This window comes from Canis lupus, chromosome 1 (assembly GCF_003254725.2).
Source record: "Canis lupus dingo isolate Sandy chromosome 1, ASM325472v2, whole genome shotgun sequence".
Classification (NCBI taxonomy): Eukaryota; Metazoa; Chordata; class Mammalia; order Carnivora; family Canidae; genus Canis; species Canis lupus.
This window is the reverse complement of record NC_064243.1, coordinates 99,249,792-99,270,251: the sequence shown is the minus strand read 5'-3', so window position 1 is coordinate 99,270,251 and position 20,460 is coordinate 99,249,792. Positions and strand designations below refer to the sequence as shown.

General features: G+C 48.9%; 1 protein-coding gene across 3 annotated transcripts in view; it reads right to left on the bottom strand.

Moving 5' to 3' along the window:
* Positions 1-20,460, bottom strand: part of IARS1 (isoleucyl-tRNA synthetase 1) — a 68,778-nt gene that overhangs the window by 14,665 nt on the left and 33,653 nt on the right. For all 3 annotated transcript variants that reach the window (XM_025423670.3, XM_049094348.1, XM_025423668.3), the window contains exons 13-29: positions 20,023-20,121; positions 18,416-18,542; positions 17,228-17,301; positions 16,680-16,874; positions 14,899-14,985; positions 13,539-13,622; positions 12,154-12,298; positions 10,920-11,040; positions 9,374-9,465; positions 8,420-8,497; positions 7,496-7,617; positions 7,270-7,372; positions 6,941-7,024; positions 5,326-5,500; positions 3,060-3,172; positions 1,514-1,609; positions 568-744 (exon numbers count right to left, since the gene is read on the bottom strand). In XM_025423670.3, coding sequence (XP_025279455.1) covers positions 568-744; positions 1,514-1,609; positions 3,060-3,172; positions 5,326-5,500; positions 6,941-7,024; positions 7,270-7,372; positions 7,496-7,617; positions 8,420-8,497; positions 9,374-9,465; positions 10,920-11,040; positions 12,154-12,298; positions 13,539-13,622; positions 14,899-14,985; positions 16,680-16,874; positions 17,228-17,301; positions 18,416-18,542; positions 20,023-20,121 — 1,972 coding nt within the window. The remainder of the gene's footprint in view (positions 1-567; positions 745-1,513; positions 1,610-3,059; positions 3,173-5,325; positions 5,501-6,940; positions 7,025-7,269; positions 7,373-7,495; positions 7,618-8,419; positions 8,498-9,373; positions 9,466-10,919; positions 11,041-12,153; positions 12,299-13,538; positions 13,623-14,898; positions 14,986-16,679; positions 16,875-17,227; positions 17,302-18,415; positions 18,543-20,022; positions 20,122-20,460) is intronic.

Genomic DNA, 20,460 nt, shown 5'->3' with positions numbered 1-20,460 from the left:
TGTACCTTGCCCCACTGAAAAGCCCAACAGTGACACCCAGCCCCTGCCTGTTGGTATAATCTGCCCCCCAGAAAGGAGTGAGACAAGGGGTAAATGATGGAGTCAATGAATGATACAGAAAAGAACTCCCTCCCTTGTTATAAATGACCTATTTCTGAATTATGGCCAGTATCTTCCATGTCTTGGTATTAGATTTTCATAGTTGCATCTAAAATGTGCCAATAGGAAATGGAACTGTAATTTTATGTACGACCTACTACCAGAAAAGTTAATTGCTCAAGTCAACTGCTATTTGCTTTTAAGTCAGCCACAGGATCCACAATAGTAACGTCTCTGGTTTTAGGTAAAGCAGGCCCATGGCCCCTGGTCCCCTGACAGTATTCCCCAGGAGAACAGCTCCATCATCCCTGCCTCTACTCCCTGACACCCCTCCCGGGCCCCACCTGTACCCCAGCACAGAGGATGACACCAATCAATACTGGGGGGAGAATATCAAAGGGTCACCCCATCAACAATATAAAATCTAACCTTAAGTCTCTTCACAGCTCAACAGAACCCAGAACTCACCTGCATTTCTTCTTGAATAATGATTTTATCAGACACTGGAACTGGATACGGTTTCAAGGGAGCTTTTATGGTGGCAAATATGAACTCCATGTGGCTTTCGATAACATTATTCAGATACTTCCCTTCAGACTTTGCTTTATAATAAACTGTTATTTCATCAGTCGGAACCAGATTGCACTAAAAGCACATACAGAAAAATTTAAAGGGAAACACATTTGTTAATCAAAATGTATAGTGCTGAACAGAGCTGACACTCCTGTGCTCCTGCCCAATGTTCCTCGGAAACAAAGGAGTGACTGAGCAAAAAAGCACTCCCCACTCCCGAAGCTCTGAGCTGAGGCAGAGCTTACATGCATCCTGTCACCAGCTGGAGTGGACTCCTGCGACCTGGAACTGCAGGTCTCAGACACCCAGCCTGAGGAGGACGGGTGGCAGGTGCAGGAGCCCCTCCTCAGGGTTGAGGGGTGGGAGCTGCTGGCTCCCTCTCCTGGTGGGCAGGCAAGAGGCCTGTGCACCTGCCCTGGCTCCCAGCTCCCTTGTGAGGAAGAACCACCCTTTTGTCCAGATCCAACAATGTCTCCCTGAGCTAGGAGCCCTTCCTCAGATACCCACTGCCATCTCCAACATTCTGTGCCTTTCAGGAGGCACATCCAGATGATGATTCTGTAGAAACCCTGAAGAACTGACAGAGGTGGACAAGGCATAGGTTGGCTGAAAGCTCCTGGTCAGAGAAACAAAAAAGCCACGTCCAGTTTGCGGTGAATGAGAAGGGGGTGGAAGGGGCCTACTTTTCCTGCAGAGCACAATGGGAACGGACCGCAGATGAGTGGCTAATTTTCATTACTCAATTACAATGGTTTATACTACCTGCCTCTCCTGTCCTCCCCCACAACCAAAAAACCAAACAAAACTCCCAATTAGCTTGTTTTTAACGGGACAAACTCACCTTTTTGCGAAGTTTCTGGATGCGATTGATGACCTCCCGAGCCACTCCTTCATCTACCATTGACTGGTCGGGGGTGACATCTAAGAGAACCAAAGCCTGTAGGAATTAACAGTGCACAGCATGACAATCAAACAAGGAGGAATGGTTCTCTTAAACTCAGCAAAATGGTCTAGGAGTTAAATTCTGAGAAGTATGTCATGTAACACTATTTATTCATCCACATGAGCAAAGGAGATAGTTAAACTAGTTTTATTATGGTTCAGGTGCTTCTTTGTAAAGAGTTATTTCTTCCACCAGGACTGGTCCAGCGCCTCCTTTTCTTTGCAGGTGCCACTCAAGGAGATGTGGGAGTGAGTCTCCTGTGGAACTGCTCATCTGTGTGATGAGGAGTCCAGCAGTCACTGCCCTTGCAGGAAGTGGGGTCAAGGGCTGCACGGCTTGTCACGCTGGGCTTGATGGTCCATCAGTGTGAATCAAGACATGGTTCTACAAGGACTACAACAAGTTTGACAGGACTTAAAACACATCTTCTTGACTTTGCCTACTTCCTACGCCATCTGTGGTGAAATATGTCGATGACGATGTGGTATCACAGCTGGCACAGAGAAGGATACACTTGTAAATCAAGCACCAGTCCCACAGACGTTTCTGAGAAAACTTTATCAGGAAGGTAAACAACTTGATCCACTTCACGGCAGCAAGGTAGGACAGAGCCCCCCCCAGCCTTTAGAACATGAACCATGTCAGCAATCTCAGAAGACTAGGATACTTCTTTCAGTGACTCTTCATGCTGGCCGCCATCAGGGTATGTACACATTCTCCTGGCCTCCTCTCCTAGCTTCTTCCCTGGTGGCTCCTCATGTTGTCTGCTCACATGGAGCTTGGCCTACATCTAATTCAAGCCACTGTGAAAGGCTTGAGCAGTCTGAGGAGGCTGGCCTTCCTCACATGGTAATCGCCATGCCCCCTGCACATGGCCTGTTACCCACAGAGGGGCTTCCACAAGCTCCCCAACTCCCACCCTGCAGATCTTATGAACTGTCTGCCCAGAGAAGGCTGGTCAAGAGCAGAGAGAGATACTCTGACCCATCACAACAAAAAGCGCTGGCCCTAGAATCCAGAACTGCTGCACACCCTCCTCTAGGGCATCCTTCCTTCGCCTGTCTCCACGCCAGGATTTGGAAAGGAGCTCTTTGCTCATTTCTACCAGATAACCTGTGAGGCACAAGAGTAAGAACTAGCTTACTTCACTGTCTCTATAACTGGCTCATTCCTTGAAGGGTAGGGTTACATCTTGTTCATTTCTGTAGGGCCCAACACATGGAACAATTACAGGCAGAAGTCATAAAATGTCTATTTACACACATGTTAAAAATGTGCACATGTTAAGAGCAAACAATGAAGTAATTTGACAAAGCCCATCTAAAATGAATACCTGGTTTATTTACTCTGAGATAAGCTGTCAACACTCAGGAAAGGCACAGGTAAATACTTTTTCCTCTTCTGTTACCTTCTGGTAAAGAAACGGGGTAGGAAGGAGACATACCTGGGCATCTGAGTGTGCTTCATACTGCGTCGTCCCTCCTGTTTTCTGATCAAAGGTGTACATGAGGCGGATGTCCTCTTCATGCAGCTCATGGCCTTCGACAACAATGGTCCCTGTCGGAGAAGCAAATGCCACTGTCAGCCAGTCCCTCTGTGTCCTCCTCCTCACACCAACCACCTGCAGTACCATCATCCCAAATTTTAAAACTTCACCACATCAAGTTGTAGAGACTTGGAGGGGTCATGTTCTCCCGACTCACGTCATCATTGCAGTCAAGGATGCAACAGACTTCCTACACTTCCGCATACTGCCTTGAAGACAATTAAATCATTGCTAACATCTACCCATGTAAACAGGCACCCAGGTCCAAAGGCATATGCCCCAAGATGATGTGTCCCCACATCATAAACACAGAGTAGAATGATGCACGGAAGAAGGCAGGCTTAACAGTCCAGGAGGACCCAGGCTCTCCCCTCACTGGCTGTAGGACCTTGGTGCTCCACTGTCTGCTGAGCAGAGTGGGGAACAGGATGAAGTAAGCAGTGTCAAGGTCTGGGTGCCATCCTCCCACAACAGGCAGAATGCATGAAGAGTGGGAGATGGCAATTTTCCCAGATTTCAGGGAAGCCTGCTGCAGTCACCCACAATGATCTTGGTCCCTGAGCACTGGGCTGTCATTTTGACTACGTCACTCTGTTCTGAAAACTACTCTGCTTTTCATCAGCGTAGAAATCCATTCAGAAAGTAGTTTAGAGGGACACCTGGGTAGCTCAGTGGTTGAGCATCTGCCTTTGGCTCAGGATATGACCCTGGGGTCCTGGGATGGAGTCCTACATCAGGCTCCCCACAGGGATCTGCTTCTCCCTCTACCTGTGTCTCTGCCTTTCTTTCTGTGTCTCTTATGAATAAATAAAATCTTAAAAACAAAAACAAAAAAAGTAATGACTCAACTTTTAGTCACTAGCTTATATTTTATAAAAAAAGAATATGGGGCCTCTACGGGACATTTATCCCAATTCCCCATAAGCATTCATCTGAATTCTGAGTCCTTCCATCTTTCCTCATGACTTTTAATTTCAGAAGGAGCCCAGGCAATCAAACACCTCGTGCCCCAAGATGGCTGCACGAGGTCAAGCAGCCATAGCAAGACGCGAGTTCTACTCGTGGCAGAGCTGAGAATTCCTGGGCACCTGCAAAGTCCCTCGAAGGAAAGGACAGGGGCGAAGTCCCCTTTGCTAACCTCCTTCTGTTGTCCTAGACTTTTCCTTCGGGGCACGTAACAAAACTACCATTGTTTCCACAAATCATCAATGGGGGGTTAGGACGATGTCTGTCGCACTCATTTCTGGGTTCCCAATGCCAGCCAAACATGAGGGCTTTACAAAGTATTTGCTAAATTAGTCTAAATCCAGTCTTGCTCAAATAAGAGACCAAACTATGAATTCTTGATGTCTTAGAGAAATCATGATAAGTTCTGTACAGTTCTCCCTAGAAGCAGCTCCAAACCTATTGCTAAGTTCCTTTCTCAAAATCTACTTTATCTTTTCTGTCAAATGTATTCCGGTCTTCATTCACACATTTCTAAAAACCATCATGTTTTTTCTTCACAAGCAATGACTTTGATACCAGGGGCTCTGCTCTCCCTCTCACTAGGGTAGTTTCTAGGCTTCTATGAGCAGGTGCAGGTTCAGTGTAACCGAAGGTCGACCCACCTGGTTCAGTCATTCTACCTAGAAATTCAGCCCAAAGGAATTGATTCCACAGAACAGTGATGTGTGAAAATGCTCACTGCCGTACTACTGCCAATAGTAGAAGAATGGAAACAATCCAAAGAGCAAACATGCATCCCCACGAAGGAAAACCATTGCAATAGTTCTCAAAAGAGCTCTTTACAGACTAATGATGCATATAGAGTAAAAATTGTAAAATAATAAAGTGAATGTGGAATATAAAAATATAAGCATGAAAAACATATTTACAATTACAGTGTGGTCTCCACTTTGTGAAGCTGTGCTTAGTGACTGTCTGCATACCAGAATTTTTATGTTGCCCAGCACCAGCAGAGAGTAGGCACTCAGTCTGCAGTAAATGGATGGGTGATGGCTCAGGGATCATTTTCAGCCTTTCCTTTTTCTACATTATCAAAATTACGTTATAAACTTTTTTATAACCAGAAGGGGCTGTGACAATGTAGGTCAAGCAGGAGCCCAGGGGTGAGGTACGCCAGGTGGGGGCCACGGATGGTGCGGGCAGAGCAGACACCCACCACTCTCCTGGAAGCACTCCAGCTCCTCACTGCTCAGCTGCTTGATGGCCGCCATGACTGCCCGGAAGGCTCCCTTCAGACGCTTCCCTAGGACCATGTGATCAGGTTCTGCCCTGAGGCGAATGCCATACTTGTTTTTATCTGTAGACAAGGTAACCTCTCGAACATTCAATTCCTGTAATTGGTAGCCAAGATGAAACAGCAAGTGGGAGATGAAAACACACGTCCACAAAAACTTGCATGCAAACGTTGCTGAAAACATTAGTCACAACAGTCAAAAAGTGGAACCACCCTAACGTCCACCAACTGGGAAAGTATAAACAACATGTCATCTATCCACACAAGGGAATATTACTTAGCAAAATAAAGGACTGAGGCTCCGACACAGGCTATACCATGAATGACCCTTGGTGTCACGTGAAGGAAGCCAGCCTCAAAAGACCACTTGCTGTCGGGTTCTGTTTACATGTAATATCCAGAGCATGTGGTTTCCAGGGCATGGAGGGCTCTTGAAGGCAAAAATGGCATGTGAATGCTAATGGGTACTGGGCTTCTTTTTGGGGTGATGACAATATCATAAAATTTTAATGGCTGTACAACTCTATAAATAAATAAATTAAAGATATTTCTTGTCCCAGGACACCTGGGTGGCTCAGTGGTTGAGTGTTTGCCTTTGGCTCAGGGCATGATCCTATGGTCCTGAGATCGAGTCCGACATCAGGCTCCCTGAAGGGAGCCTGCTTCTCCCTCTGCCTGTCTCTCTGCCTCTCTGTGTGTCTCTCATGAATAAATAAAATCTTAAAAAAAAAAAATCTTTCTTGTCCAGAGCATTCAAGACAATTGAGCAAAACTCAATTAAGAAGATTCTAGACTTAGAGGAGCGCCTGGGTGGCTCAGTTGGTTAAGGGTCTGACTCTTGGTTTTGGCTCAAGTCCTGATCTCAGAGTCGTGAGATCCAGCCCTGTGTCAGACTCCACACTCAGCGGGGAGTCTGCCTGAGACTCTCTTTCCCTCCTTCACCCTCTAAGTAAATAAAATCTTAATAACAAAAATGAAACACTGCCAGGTCAAAAAATGCAAGTTGAAGACTATAAACATGGCCCTTTTTAGCACAAAGACAATGGCATGTGCACACATGTATATGTGTGTGTGTGTGTGTGTGTGTGTGTGTGTGTGTATGCACAGCACTCCAACAGCCTGGTGGGGAACGCCTCATGAACATCCCCAGGCTGGGTAGGTGGGAAGGGACTCACCCTGTACCCGATGCCAGAGTGTGAGCTGCTCACAACCAACGCATGCCCACTTGTTACTTGATGATTTGAAGGAATAGTTTTTTGGGTAATTATCAAAGGGTACTTTGGAGAAGGTAAGTGGATGAAGATGCTCAGTGACCCAACCAAGGTAAAGAAATCCACTGATCTTGGAATTGCTTTTAGACAATTACGATTACATTGTAAAAATGCAAAACCCCATGCTGACTCTGAGCAACGTGTGAGATTCCGTGGACGGTTAGGTACGTGGAGCTGCTGATGTATGGGAGGAAGAGTGCCAGCCCTGATGATCTTCTCAAAGACAGACATCTATTCAGATGAAACAGATGAACCAGCACTCTTACCTCAATGATATACTTCTCCAGAGACCTGATCTCATGAAGAGCTTCCGGATCCTGATGGATAACCACGATTTCTTTCAAAGGATACTAGGAGGAAGGGGACAAGGAGTTTACCAAGCAGCCAACCCTTGAAACTGCATGAAAGGAAAATGTTACATGTTTTATTCAAATCTCAAGCTCCAGACTGCTCAGGCTTACCCAGCACTAAGTCTTTCACACCCTATAGTGGAACAAAAACCAATGTCCTTCCTGGAAGTGCTCTCTTTTAAGAAAATATTCCAAAGGTCTAATTATTTGGGCCTGTGCACAGAAAATATGATAAGGCGTCAAACCTTTATTGGAATGGTTCTGCGGTCTCGAATCACTCGTCCCAGTTCAATCACAGACTGCATCCGAGACACTGCGCTCTCCGTGCTCTTGTCAATCAGCTCCTCTCTGGTGGCAGAGTTGGGGTGTGAGGGAGTCCCCAGGGGAGGCCAGTGACAGGCCTCCAGTGACAGTATCAGTGACAGGCATACAGAGTGAGGAGGGGAGGCTGGTGGGGAGGCTGATTCTTACCGAACGTGGGGCAGCATGAGGTAGTGGATGCTCTGTGTGTCCTTGTCCTGGACAGAAACAGGGTCGATAAGCAGCTTTAGATTCTGGTACATCAACTCGGTGAGGAAAGGTGTATAGGGGGCCTGCACGAGGACAGAGGGAGGCATGTCATTCACACACAGCCATTGCTAACTGACCTCAGGGAGAGGAAAACAGCAGCTCTGCACGCACGCGTGGGGACGTGCCTGTATTCCACACGCCATCGGGAGACAAATGGCCTTTCTGACCTTGGTGGGAGGGACCCTGTGTGGCACAGCAGCAGAGGTACAGCCGGGGCCCCAGTGCATCCCTCAGGGAATCTGTAATCAAAACAGGAGCCCGGCCATGACCAAACATCCTCACACCTTAGAAACCTTGTCGCCGAGCTGGGGAAATGCTTCCTAGGGTGAAGGGGAGTGAGGTCAGATTCCTGCTCGTGTGTGTTCAGGGAGCGAAGGGAAGGATCATGCCATCAGGCTGGAGCAGCAGTGACAGGACACAGGGAACCCAAACTGGCACCTTCACTTGTGTATCACTGAGTATTTCAATTGGTAGGAACACGTTCCAAGTAAAACATCATTTGTGATGTGTTTGTTTGGTTAGCTACACTTTCAGGAGCTTCCCTGTTACATCAGCAGGAGCCGCATAAAGACGAGGCACATGCTCATAGGGAGCTGTGGCTCTGCCATCTCGAGGCCAGCACGCTGGCCCTAAGTGCTCTATAGTGGTGGACAGGAAGAGCCAGCTCTGGCAGCACATCTCTCTTAGCCCTTGCTGACATAGAGGAGACACAAGATTTCTGGATGGGGCTAGAGATTTAGGTTGTTTGATGATTCCCTCTACGTCTGGGTCTGTGAGATGAGCCCAGACTAGCCTCAGACCGAGGGCACTGCCACAACGGCTTACCATCAGTCTGCACAGAGACAGCAGGACACTGAACAAGGTCTCCAGGGCCGTAACACAGTCCTCCACCCCGTTTTCACCCTAGTGAAGGAGACCGTGAGAATCTGGTCAGGTGAATGAAGAGCAGTGGCCCAGAGAGCACAAGGCACAGGCTGGGAGAGGTGGATAGGCAGGAGGCTGGCGTGGGCCCTGCGCTCCCCACCTCTGAGGGCCTGGAGGCTGTGCACATACAACACATGCAGAAGGTTACAAACAGGAAGTTTAAATTACTTTTAGAGAAGATTTCTTATTTTAAAAAAAACATATATACTGTGTGTTTTTAAGAAATAATGACTCTAATTCATCGTAGGAAAAACACTAGTAAAGGTTATAAATTACAGAAGTCAACCATAGTGAAGTTCCAGACACAGGTGATGTGAACCGTGTAGAGAGAGGAGTGAGCCCCTCTGCACATGGGTGTGTGGTGTGATCAATTTTAACAAAAATGAAATCACTATTTTGTGAAGGGCTTTCGTCATTCACCCATTGGGAGTAGACTGGCAGGCAGGGGCTCCATCACTTGGCCCGTCCCCAGAGGGCAACTGTCCGCACATACTGGCCCTCTAGAGGATGACACAAGGGGCCCCTCCTGAGATCACAGCCAGCCCTGCTGACATCTGTATGAGTTTACATGAGTTTCTTCTGTGTTTTAAAAGAATCTGTGGAGCTGAGTCCTGTATGGCCCTGAGACTCTCACTCCAGCAGGACATGTCCTGAGCTGTCTTGAAGGTTTGCAAGTGGACTTCTAGAACTTACAGGCTCCTATCTATCAAATGGTGATAAATACAGCTTATGTATAATGTGAAAAGGAGAAGGAGAAAGAGCTTCAGAACGCAGAGCATTTGGAAGGCCTCCGTTCTCTCAACAGTCACCCTCCCACAGTCCTGCCGCTCCCAGCAGCAGCCTTTGGGCACTCACCTTCAACCTTCTGCGGTTCATCCTGACGTACCAGTTGGTGAGGACATCCACAAACTTGACCAGGCGAGGTACCACGGTATACAGCCTGTAGGCTGAGAACAATGACCAGGCGGTGAGAACAGCTGAGCATATTGGGGCAGCAAGGGCCCTGCCACCGCAGGGGAGGCAGGAAGAATCAAAGCCACACCGCACTGACGGCATTGCCCAAGGTGTGCTATGTGGCTATCAGGGTGTCCAGGCATGCACACCACCACCCTGTGAGTGCCTACAGGCTCCCGTGATCAATGAGGAAAACAGAAGCCCAGGACCCAGGGTGGGGAGGCTCAGGCTGCATGCCGCACGGCTCCCTGTGGCCCCGTTTCCTGGTGTGGTGCGGGGAGGCAGCACCACCAAAGCCTGATTTCCTTGCACTGGGCTGCCCTGAATATCTGTGAGGACATGCTAAATGCATCGACACCCCTGAGGCTGAAGCACAGCACAGGCCAGGGCTTTCCAAGCAGAGCCACTTTGCCAATGTGAGGATAGTCCGGCTGACCCATGGGGCAGGTGGACCCCAACCCCCTCCAGAGAAAGCCCGGCCCAGCTGTCAGCAGAATGGGCTCCCCAGAGGCTATAGAACAGGAAAGACAGCTGGGATGGGTGGTAGAGGACAGACGTGAGGGCTTCTGAGGAACCCAGGGGGTGATCAGGAAGGGGTGCTCAGCCAGTCTTGTTGAAGCTGTGGGCCTATTTTTAGGATTCCCCATCCACCTCTCTGTTAACTGATACTCCCCATTACATACACACTGCAAAACCAAGAGTGAGACCAACAATTACAAACAAATATAACTTGTATTGATAAGTGTTCAGTGACCAGGCCTCTGGTCCAGACCTCCATGACGAGAAGCCACCAAGGCAGAGGGCAGCTCACCAAGACCAGAATTGAGGCGCCAGCGGCCTGGCCTCAAGGAGACAGGTGACTTCCAGGGCTCATCATGCCCCTCACCTTCTAGGAGGCCAGAACTCCCTGTGCTTAGGTGTCGACCCTTGGAGGGCACACCGAGGCCTCACAGCATGGCTGCTGGGCTCCCTGATGAGAACTGCAGACCCCCAGGTCCTCAGAACCCTGAGGGCTTGAGGGACAGAGCTGGCAGACCATGGCACCGGGAACCCTGCAGAGGCCGTGGACACAACGGCTGCTTGACCTCTGGTTCCCAGGGAGACAGACCCCAGCCGGCACACACGAGCTCAGGCATGGCTAGGCCCTGCTGTCCCCAGGTGTCCTTGGATAGTACCCACCGTAAGGAACAGATTAGGTGGGTTAGAACCATGGAAACCCATGTGGTGCCTGTGGCAGGCAGGGTGAGGCTGAGACCAGTGTGTTTCTGCAAGTCTTAACAAAAATAACATTTGAAATGTTGAAAGACACAACCAATAACCTACTGCTCTATATGTCTCAAAATGTCTATAAAACTTCCTGTGTTTTAAAAAAAAACAACATGGATAAATATGAAAGGGCAATCAGAGGAGAGCTCTTCTTTCCAGGAGGACAGCCCAGGAGTCATACCTGCCATTTCCGTCTCAAAGAACCCAACCAGCGACTGCATGCAGGACAGGACCCACCGGTCTGTGACGTTAGCGCTTTCTCTAGCTGTGTTCTCGTTGTAGATGAATTCCATTTCTTCTTCCTGGAAAGTGACAATTATTGCATCGATCTGCACACTTAGGGGAAAATACCGTATAGAAATGAACACTTCACGTCACCCAAAAGTAGGCCCCCAGAGCAATCCACAAGACCTTGGACCTCACTGGCAATTTAAATTTCTAATTCTCAGCAACGCTTTCTAAATAAGCTTTAAACAGGATATTAAGTCCCCAGTTAATGAATTGCATTTTTACTGAACTAAATAGAATTTAGGAAAAAATTATTTCTCTGTACCAGTGATTACAAGTTGAGAAATACTCCAAAATCTTTTAAATGCAGGGTTTAGTCACTTTAAACCTGATGAAGGAAAGCTAGTAAGGCTGCTAGGATGGGATGATTGCCTATAGACTGAACACACACACTTGGAATTAAGGTCTCTGCTAAAATTGTCCATTTTACCCAGAATGCTCTGTCGGACTGGCATTTCCTTTACAAAACCCTCCTTGGGCTGAAGGTGTGCCTCACGTCCCCTCATGCAGCAGCAATGCCAGGCTGGCGGGACTGCAGCCCTGATCCAAGCGTGCTGATGGAGCTGGCCTCTGGCCCCCACACCCCTGCTTGTGCTCCCAAGCCCCACATGAACAGAGGCCCACTTGGCCAGGAGGTGGCAACAACAGAGGCAGGAGCGATACCAGGGCCCAGGGAGAAGCCTGCGGTGGGAGAGGAGCAGATATATTCACAGCTTAGGCTTCCAGCCAATTTCTGGAAAGGAATAACGTTGCATGATGTAAGGGATGCGTGGTACTGGGGTCTGACCCCAGGGGAGCCCTGAGAGCAGAGGCAGGGCAGCCTCCCAGGCCAGGACTCAAGTGCACACACACCACAACCCCCGTTTCCCTAATAACCAGTGGAACGTCTCTCACTTTCAGAGTCTGGACCGAGATGCCCCCTCAGAGCCCTGCGTGCAGCAGCCTCACCCTACCCCCACCAGCCCTGGCTCCATGACGGGAGGCAAGTGGGGCAATGAACGAACCTCCAATGCGGCTCTTCTGTAGGGGATGCATGACAGCCCCCAGTGGCTCTGATCCCTACCCACAGGGACTGCTTGTCGCGCCCCCATGGAGCAATGACCTGAGCAAACCCACTTGACCCACACCTTCTGCAGCCTCAGCACGTTCTGGATGAAGAAACGGTAGGCATTGTACCAAGGGAGCAGCACATCCTTCAGGACATCACGCACACCCTCCTCCTTAAATCGCAGGTTTTCTGCTCTCACCACTGGGGAGTTGATCAGATATAATCTGAATGAGGAGAAACGTTAAATAGAAGAGGAATATACAGATTAAAACAAGTACTATTACTAGACTTGTTGATACTGAAAACACCAAAATCAGCATTTTTTTAATATAAAAGGAGAGAATTATGAATACTCTTCTTATGGTCAATGTAAAACTGACAGAACTCTTACTCTGTGCAAGAGACCAGCGGATACTAAGGGGAGACCTAACCCCATATGGATGGGGCCCTCGAGCAACCAGGAAGCAGGCCCTGTGCTCGTATGCATGCGGGCCTTGGGTGGACCAAGAGGGAGCAGTGCGGCCCCCCTCCCAGGACGCCATGCACAGGCACGGGATTCACAGAAGAGCAGCCACCAGTGGGCTCCCAGAAGGAAGAGGTGGGGATGTTGCCAGACATCCTATGGACAGTCCCACTGCGAAGACTTCTCTGGCTCAGGTTGCCGGTGTGCCAGGGGTGGTCTAATAGCTAACTGGGGGGTCGGACACCCCGTGAACTACTCCGGGGCAGCCTGAATGTGCTCAGGCATAGCCCCTGGGTGTGGGTCTTGTGTCTGCCACAGGACAATGCGGAATGAGACCGTGGTGGCTCCTTTCCCCACACTTTGTGGGCATGACCAGGACTAACATTTCAACAATGGCTCACGTTTCTCTAAAAGCATTTCAGGGGCAGCCCCGGTGGCTCAGTGATTTAGCACCGCCTTCCGCCCAGGGAATGATCGTGGAGACCCAGGATCGAGTCCCTCGTCGGGCTCCTTGCATGGGGCCTGCTTCTCCCTCTGCCTGTGCCTCTGCCCCCCTCTCTCTCTTTGTCTTTCATGATTAAATAAATAAAATCTTTTTTTTTTTTTAAAAAAAAAAAAAGCGTTTCAGTATTAATGTTTAATTGCTCTAGCATAAATATGCTCACAGGGCTCTTTTGAGGAGTATGTACAGAAATGAAATAAATGGACGAGATGGCGAGCTGGGGCAGGAGTGAGGCAGAGGCCCAAGTAGCCAGCCTGGGAACAGCACAGGTCTTGGTCCTCACAACACCTCTGGGCTTCCAAGCACTCGTTAGTGAGAAACTGCCTTGTGGGTTTGGAGCCAACACCACACCAATGTAACCATCCCCATAACAGACACAGAGCTTGAAAGAGCTAAGAATACTTAGCTCTTAGTTCCAAATCTATGGAACACGATTAACAGGAACAGGTGATGCTTACATAAAAAGGATATGAGACACAAGGCAGAGGGCTGGCATTACCTGAGGGCGTCGGCACCGTATTTATGGATGATTGAAAGTGGATCCGGATAATTCTTTTTTCGTTTGCTCATCTTCTGACCATCACTTGAAAAACAAAAGAGAGATGCTGATTGTCTCTTTATATATGGTCCCAGGTTATGTGCAGATTGGGACACAGAATTGCTAGTGGGATCAGACACAGCAACACCCAAGCTTCTCTCTGAACCCCGTGGTGATTCAGCTAAGAACACAGGTTCAGCAGCTATTTCAGAGAAATGAAAACTCACATCAATGCAAAAACTTGTGACGGGAGCTCACAGCTCTATTCACGGTCTGGGCAGTGAGGAGGGATGGAGGACACAGCATCTGGAACCATCCCCAGAGGATCCCACTGAGTGGGAAAGCCCGTCCCTAAGGTCACAGGTCACATACGTGAAATGACAGAACTAGGAGAGAGGGAGCAGGTAGCGGCTGCCAGAGACCAGGGTGACGAAGGACCATACCAGGAACCTGGACCTTGCTGGTAAATACAAGCCAACATGGCAGCACATGAGGATGTGCAAGTGGGCAGTGTCAGGAGGACTGGGGCCGGACAGCCTGGCCCAGTGCTGAACACCGGATTTGAAAAAACCTGATGTTCGGGGCAACCTGAGCAGGCACAGCACACAAGGGCTGTCATGGTCTCCTAGCTGCATGCAAACCTAAATTCAATAACATTTTCAATGAAAAAAAAAAAAACGCCACAGAGCAGACTGTAGAGCCAGACTCTCTGGGTATGAAACACGAATTTACCATCGTTTGCTGTGTGACTTTGATCAAGATGCTTAATTTTTCTGTCCCTCAAATTCCTCAGATGTCAAACTTGGGCAAGAAAAGAATCCACCTCAACAGTTGTGGGGCTTTGATGAGAAAAGATGCACATCTGCTACAGGGCCTACACGGTGTCGGGGCCATCACCCCTCGGACAGGATATGAGGCATGGTACTCACAGCAATGTCTTTTCTTATTAATTTCTGTTTTTACCATTAAGACTATAGGCAATAGAAGAAAAAAAAAAGACTCCCCATAATCCTGGAGAGCTCTGGAAGCCAGGGCTACAGGCACCCATGTACTTGGTCCAATTCTCAACGACCACTGTAACTTTATCACCAGCACTACCACAGGATGCACACCTGCCCCGCCCCTGTTAGCCTAGCTGTCCAACCGCCCCTCCCCTGGGGATGAGAAGTGAGTGGCATGGGGTATGCTGGAGAGGGAGCACAGAGACATAGTGATGGCAGAGTTAGGGCGAGCCCAAGTGCCCGTGTGCACAGAGAGTGGCTGCCAGAGCAGAGGGGGCTGGGCTGGGACCAGGACCAGCCTCTACACAACGTGCACCTGCCTTGCCAGGACCAGCCCGTTCACAATCACGTTCCTGAAAGGCGGCTGTCCAAAGAGAGCAGTGGCCAGCACCAGCAAGGTGTAAAACCTGGAAAAATCCAAAGAAACATATCAGTGACAAGAGAAAGGGAACTTAAGCATTCCTAGGTTTATTTACTGGACTGAATTTCTTTCTTTCTTTCTTTCTTTCTTTCTTTCTTTCTTTCTTTCTTTCTTTCTTTCTTATTTATTTATTTATTTATTTTATTTATGATAGTCACACACACAGAGAGAGAGAGAGAGAGGCAAAGACATAGGCAGAGGGAGAAGCAGGCTCCATGCAGGGAGCCTGATGTGGGACTCAATCCCGGGTCTCCAGGATCGTGCCCTGGGCCAAAGGCAGGCGCCAAATCGCTGCGCCACCCAGGGATCCCTGGACTGAATTTCTACTTCAGATTGGTTACACTTAATTATCCTTTATAGCAAAGGTTCTTAATCTGGTAACACATCAGAATCACCCAGGTGTGCTGAAAAATCACACAGGACCAACCACAAACCAGTCAGGTTAGAAAAAAATAAAATGTATTTAAAGCAAATGAAGGCCTGGAGTGAGATACTGGCCCCAGCAGCCGAGGACAGTACTGCCTCCTCGCCAGCACTGGCTGGCGGCCACAAGGCAGACCAGGGACAGGACTGGGCGGCCGGTCAGGACCTCCAGCTACACTGGGCTGGAAATGCAGAGACACATGTGACCTCAGCACAAGGTCACATGGGACAGTTTGATGACAAAACATGCAGAAGATGTTCTCACGTTGGACATCAGAAGGCCTGAGTCTGCAGGAGCACAGATGATGTCTCTGCTGTTGCCTTGCTAGCTAGCCTGTTCCCTTGAATCTACCACAGCCCTACAGCCACCCCAGGACGTGGATGGACCGAATAGGTGGGACAGGCAGCCCAAGTGTGATGGAAGGGGAGGGAGGCAGCGAGCACACAGCGACCATGTGAGGATGGTGAATGGCTGGCAGCCATCACCAGTCCTCAGACAGCTTAGGGGCAAGGCATCTGGCCTCCCCTAAGAAGGGTTTTGGACCTGTTCCTAAAAGAAAAATGGGGTGGACACTGAAAATAACACCTTCTGGAACATTAAGGCTGGAATTCAATCAATTTGGGATGTCCACAGCAGGGTGTAAGGAGACAACGACAACATTCCTCAGATACTTCTGCAACATCACTAATGACGGCATAGTTAGAACTAATGACCAGCTGAGCTTCTCATCCACAAGGAGAAAGTACCTCACCTTCCACCTCAGAAAATGAGGGCATCGCTTTCACCAGGCACGAGACAAACCAACGCCAAAACCCTCCCCACTGTAGTGTGTCCTTCTTCCCCAGCCCGGAATTTTTGGAATGGTAATTTTATAAGGTTATCTTTAACATCGGAGTACAATTCCAGTGAACCCTTAGGTCAGCATCCAAACCACTGGACATTAAGTACTCATTAAATATTTGCAAATGACTTAAACAGGTTAAGAACGCACACTGGTCTGTATCACTTAATCTTCAAGGATATGAAATCTATTCCAAAATCTCAATAAAATAATGCAAACTCTGAAACCACAGCTTCACTGTAGTGAGAGATCCCAACCCCAAAAAATCTTGAACAGTGCATGGGGCGGTGAGGGGCAGAGGGCAGGAGCAGAACCTGTCTTGTTTGACACAATCTCTGCAGCACCCAGCTGATAAACGCCAGGTGCTCAGGGCGAAATCGAATCAGTAGAATGACTAAAGGAACAAGGAACGTACCATCCTCTGGTCTGGTCAATGCCTTCAGCGATGAAGTCTGCAGGGAACGCATCATCAAACTCCCTTTTGTTTTCAAAAGGATAATGAACTTGAGCATAGGGCATGCTGCCACTCTCGAACCAACAGTCAAACACTTCGGAGATGCGCCGCAACACTCCTTTCCCGCAGTGAGAAGGGATGGTCAGGTGGTCAATACTGAGAACGAAGCAAAGACACTTCTATGAATTTTAACCACAGAAGATCTTATAGTTTAATAGCCGAGAAGAAACACAGCCCGACAAGATGACATACACATCTGCAAACGGGCGTGCTGGTAGCCCCACAGGTCTTTAGAGGTACTGGGAGGGCTCCCCTGGGGTTCAGACCCATGTTGCCCCACAGTTGACTCTAGCACAGAGCCCACCTCCCCAGCAGTGCAGGAGCCATCAGCAGGCAATTAAGGGGATGAGTGGTTGACTTCTGCACACAGCACTGCCACCTGCTCCAGAGACCATGTCGGCACTCTCTGAAGGGCAGGACAGGTGTGACCCCAGTGCTCACAAACTGACCTCTCTCTGTGGAGATCAGAGACCTTTGCTCCCGTCAGTTCTTCCAGTTCTGCCACCGACCCGATGCAGACTACCTGTCAGGGCAAAGTTGAAGGGGAAGGGAACCTCAGAGCCAAAGACCACACAGCTTCTGTCTATGCAACACTCATGCTCGGCTCGGAAACCTCTGACCTTCAGGACAGGTGTCACCAATGTGGCTCACACTCACCTGAGACTGCAGGTCACCGAAGGGGTGAGTGGGCTCCACTATTCCACACCTGCCACTGTCTTAGGAGTCCCTACTCAGAGAGGACCTCACGACATCTCCAGACGCATACCTGCTGAGAGCTTACTAGGCTCAAATCTCTGCCCAGTGTAACCAGGGTAAGTGAGATGCCTAGACTGTGACTCTGAGACATCTCACCGTCTTCCTGGCACATGAATTTGGCTCTTTAATCTGGAATCTTTCCAAATCAAAGCTAGAACTAAATGACTGTGCATGGACTGGATCAAACCAGTGAGATCACAAGACATCACTCAGGGTTACGCCCAGGCAAGAAGGCTGCCCTCTGTGCAGCTGGGGCCCGACAGGGTTGACATGCTGGCAGCCTGAGTAGGAGCTGCGGTGGGTTCTTGCCCAGGGCGCCTGCCAGCTCAAGAACATAACATCCTCAGCCCTTCCTCTTCAGTCCTGAAAGGTCTGACTCCGCAGATTCCCGGCCATCCTCCATGTCCCTGTGCCCTAAGTGTGTCCGTGCTGGACAGAGGCTGCATGGCGTACATCTAGACCCATACACGTATTTATACACACAACCACTTGATTTTACAAATTCAAGGTTGGCAATGCTTTGGTAATGTTTTTTATCTGCTACAAGGAGGGTTTCACATGATATGACTCAGTGCAGGTCTGATCATCAGTTCCTCACAACGAGAGAAAACGGGGTGAGCAACAGAAGAAAAACAATTCAACCTGTGGATTTCCCTGAGAAAAATACAAACTGCATTCTTTTGGAGGGAGATTTACAAAAGTTATATTTAATGAAAATAAAGTAAACTTAAACCCCCAAATAAATTCTTATTTATACAATTCTAGGGAGAAATAAAGAGAAACAGATGAAATAAGAAAGGAGCAAAGAAAGAACTAATCCACATGCACTAACGAAGTGCTTTAGCCAAAATCAACACAAGAACGCATGGCCTCTGTCTCACCTCCTCGAAGTCATCGCTGACCCACAGGGGGATGGGCGTGCCCCAGTATCTGTTTCTGGAAACTGCCCAGTCACGTGCATCTTTCAGCCAATTTCCAAATCGCTTTTCTCGCACGAACTCTGGGACCCTGCAATAAACAGGTCAGACGGCCACCCCGAGACGTTAGTAAGTAAACCTGTGGAGATCCACATGACTCTCTGTGTACGCTCTGTGGGCTGACGCTGCCCTGGATGCTGTGCTCACTCCTGCGGAGACAGCACAGAAAGCTCACAGCGCTGCCTCTATCTGAATTCACCTGCTCTGGAACAAGAACCCCACAGCACACATGCTCCCCTGTACTGCTCCCTGGTGAGGGGATGGCTTCAGCCCTTGGCCAGTCACTGCGATCCAGCCAGCTGCCTCATGCAGACTCGTCTTTCAGGGCATCCACACAACACTGCTTTCATGGATGCTCATGAGTAGGGCTTCTGTCCCTACATGACAGGCTGGGCTATGAGTGGCTGGTTGGTGGCTGCCTCCTCAGGTTCCCGGGTGGTCCACGTGGTAGCCTTCACCCTGTAGCCCCCTTCCCTCCATGCCCCTCCCCCAAGGTTTCGAGTGCCTGGGACTAGTCACAGCTTATCCTGTGAGGTTCAGCTCTGCAGGAAATCCTTCCAAGCAGCAGCTGAGGTCGGGCACCCCAGCTGTGCCCCGAATTATAAAGGTCAGTTTATGGGTCTGCACCATCACAAGGCCACAGCCTAATAGTCTACCTCCTGCACTTCACACAGTAGGGCAACTGAAGAACTTCCAAGGAATAAAAAATGAAAAACTGTTTTCTTGAGCAATCAGGATCAATCTGCTGGAAAGTATAGAAAACCTATAGCTCATGGGGCACCTGGGTGGCTCAGTTGGTTAAGTTTCCGACTCCTGATTTCAGTACAGGTTGTGATCTCAGGGTTGTGAGAGGGAGCCCCGTGTCGGGCTGGGCGCTCAGTCTGTGCAGTCTGCTTAAGATTACCTCCCTGTCCTCCCTTCCTCATGCTTACTCTTTCTCAAAACAGACAAAAAGAAAGAAAGCTATAGTTCATAATCCTTTCCTTTTATTGCCCCCAGATTCTCCCTATTCTTCGAAAACGAATACAGTGTTTAAGTCAGGCTGGGTTCTTGTGGAAGTAGGAAGCAGTGATTGAAACTGTCTTCTGTGATATGCAGCTTCAGCCCTGCAGGCTGGAGTAACCCCTCCCTGCGGGTCACATCCTAGCTGAGAGAGGCTCCTGTGCCCGCAGTGCCCATCAGCATGGTCTACGACTCAGCACACATCAAAAGCAGGAAGTACAAATGGCTTCTGTAGGTATAATAAAAAATGAACATTTATCCTGAAAATGACAGTTATTTAAAGCTAACAGAAAACAGAAATCCTCCCTCCGCAGGCCTTATCATAGGAAGGATGCTACTTCTCTTATGTAATATTTAAATTATTTTGTGGTCCCGAAAACACAGAATAAAAAATAGCTTTATAGCACACAATGGAAGATGGCTATTATAGTTATTATGAGCTTGCAAGTGTAAGCCAGTGCCCCCTAAGCAGGGGACAGGACACTGAAGACACACATCTTGCTGCTCACCAGTAACACAGGTCGTTGTTCTGCAGGAGTTGGTCCACCATGTGCTCCACGCGCACGAACCAGCTAGGCACAGCCTTGTAAATCAGGGGAGTATCTGACCTGGAGGAGCAGAAGTGCAGGGCACGGCTGGTCAGACGGAGGCACAAGGGCACTCATGGCAACACCAACTTTTAGTTTCTTACTGATGCCACCGCCACGACCACCACCTCTTTGGCCTTCTGCTAATACTCTTTTTCTTTTCCTTTTTTTTTTTTTTTAATTTGCTAATATTAATGCCTGTGTCCTTGGCACTGGTCATCTTCCTCCATAACACCAAGGTAAAAACCATAAAAAAACAAGAAAGGAAGTATAGTTCTGCTGGCGTATGACAGGTGTCTAAGAAATGACGTCAGCATCAGCAATGAGGCAATGTGGGAAGAAGCTTGATACCACCGAGCA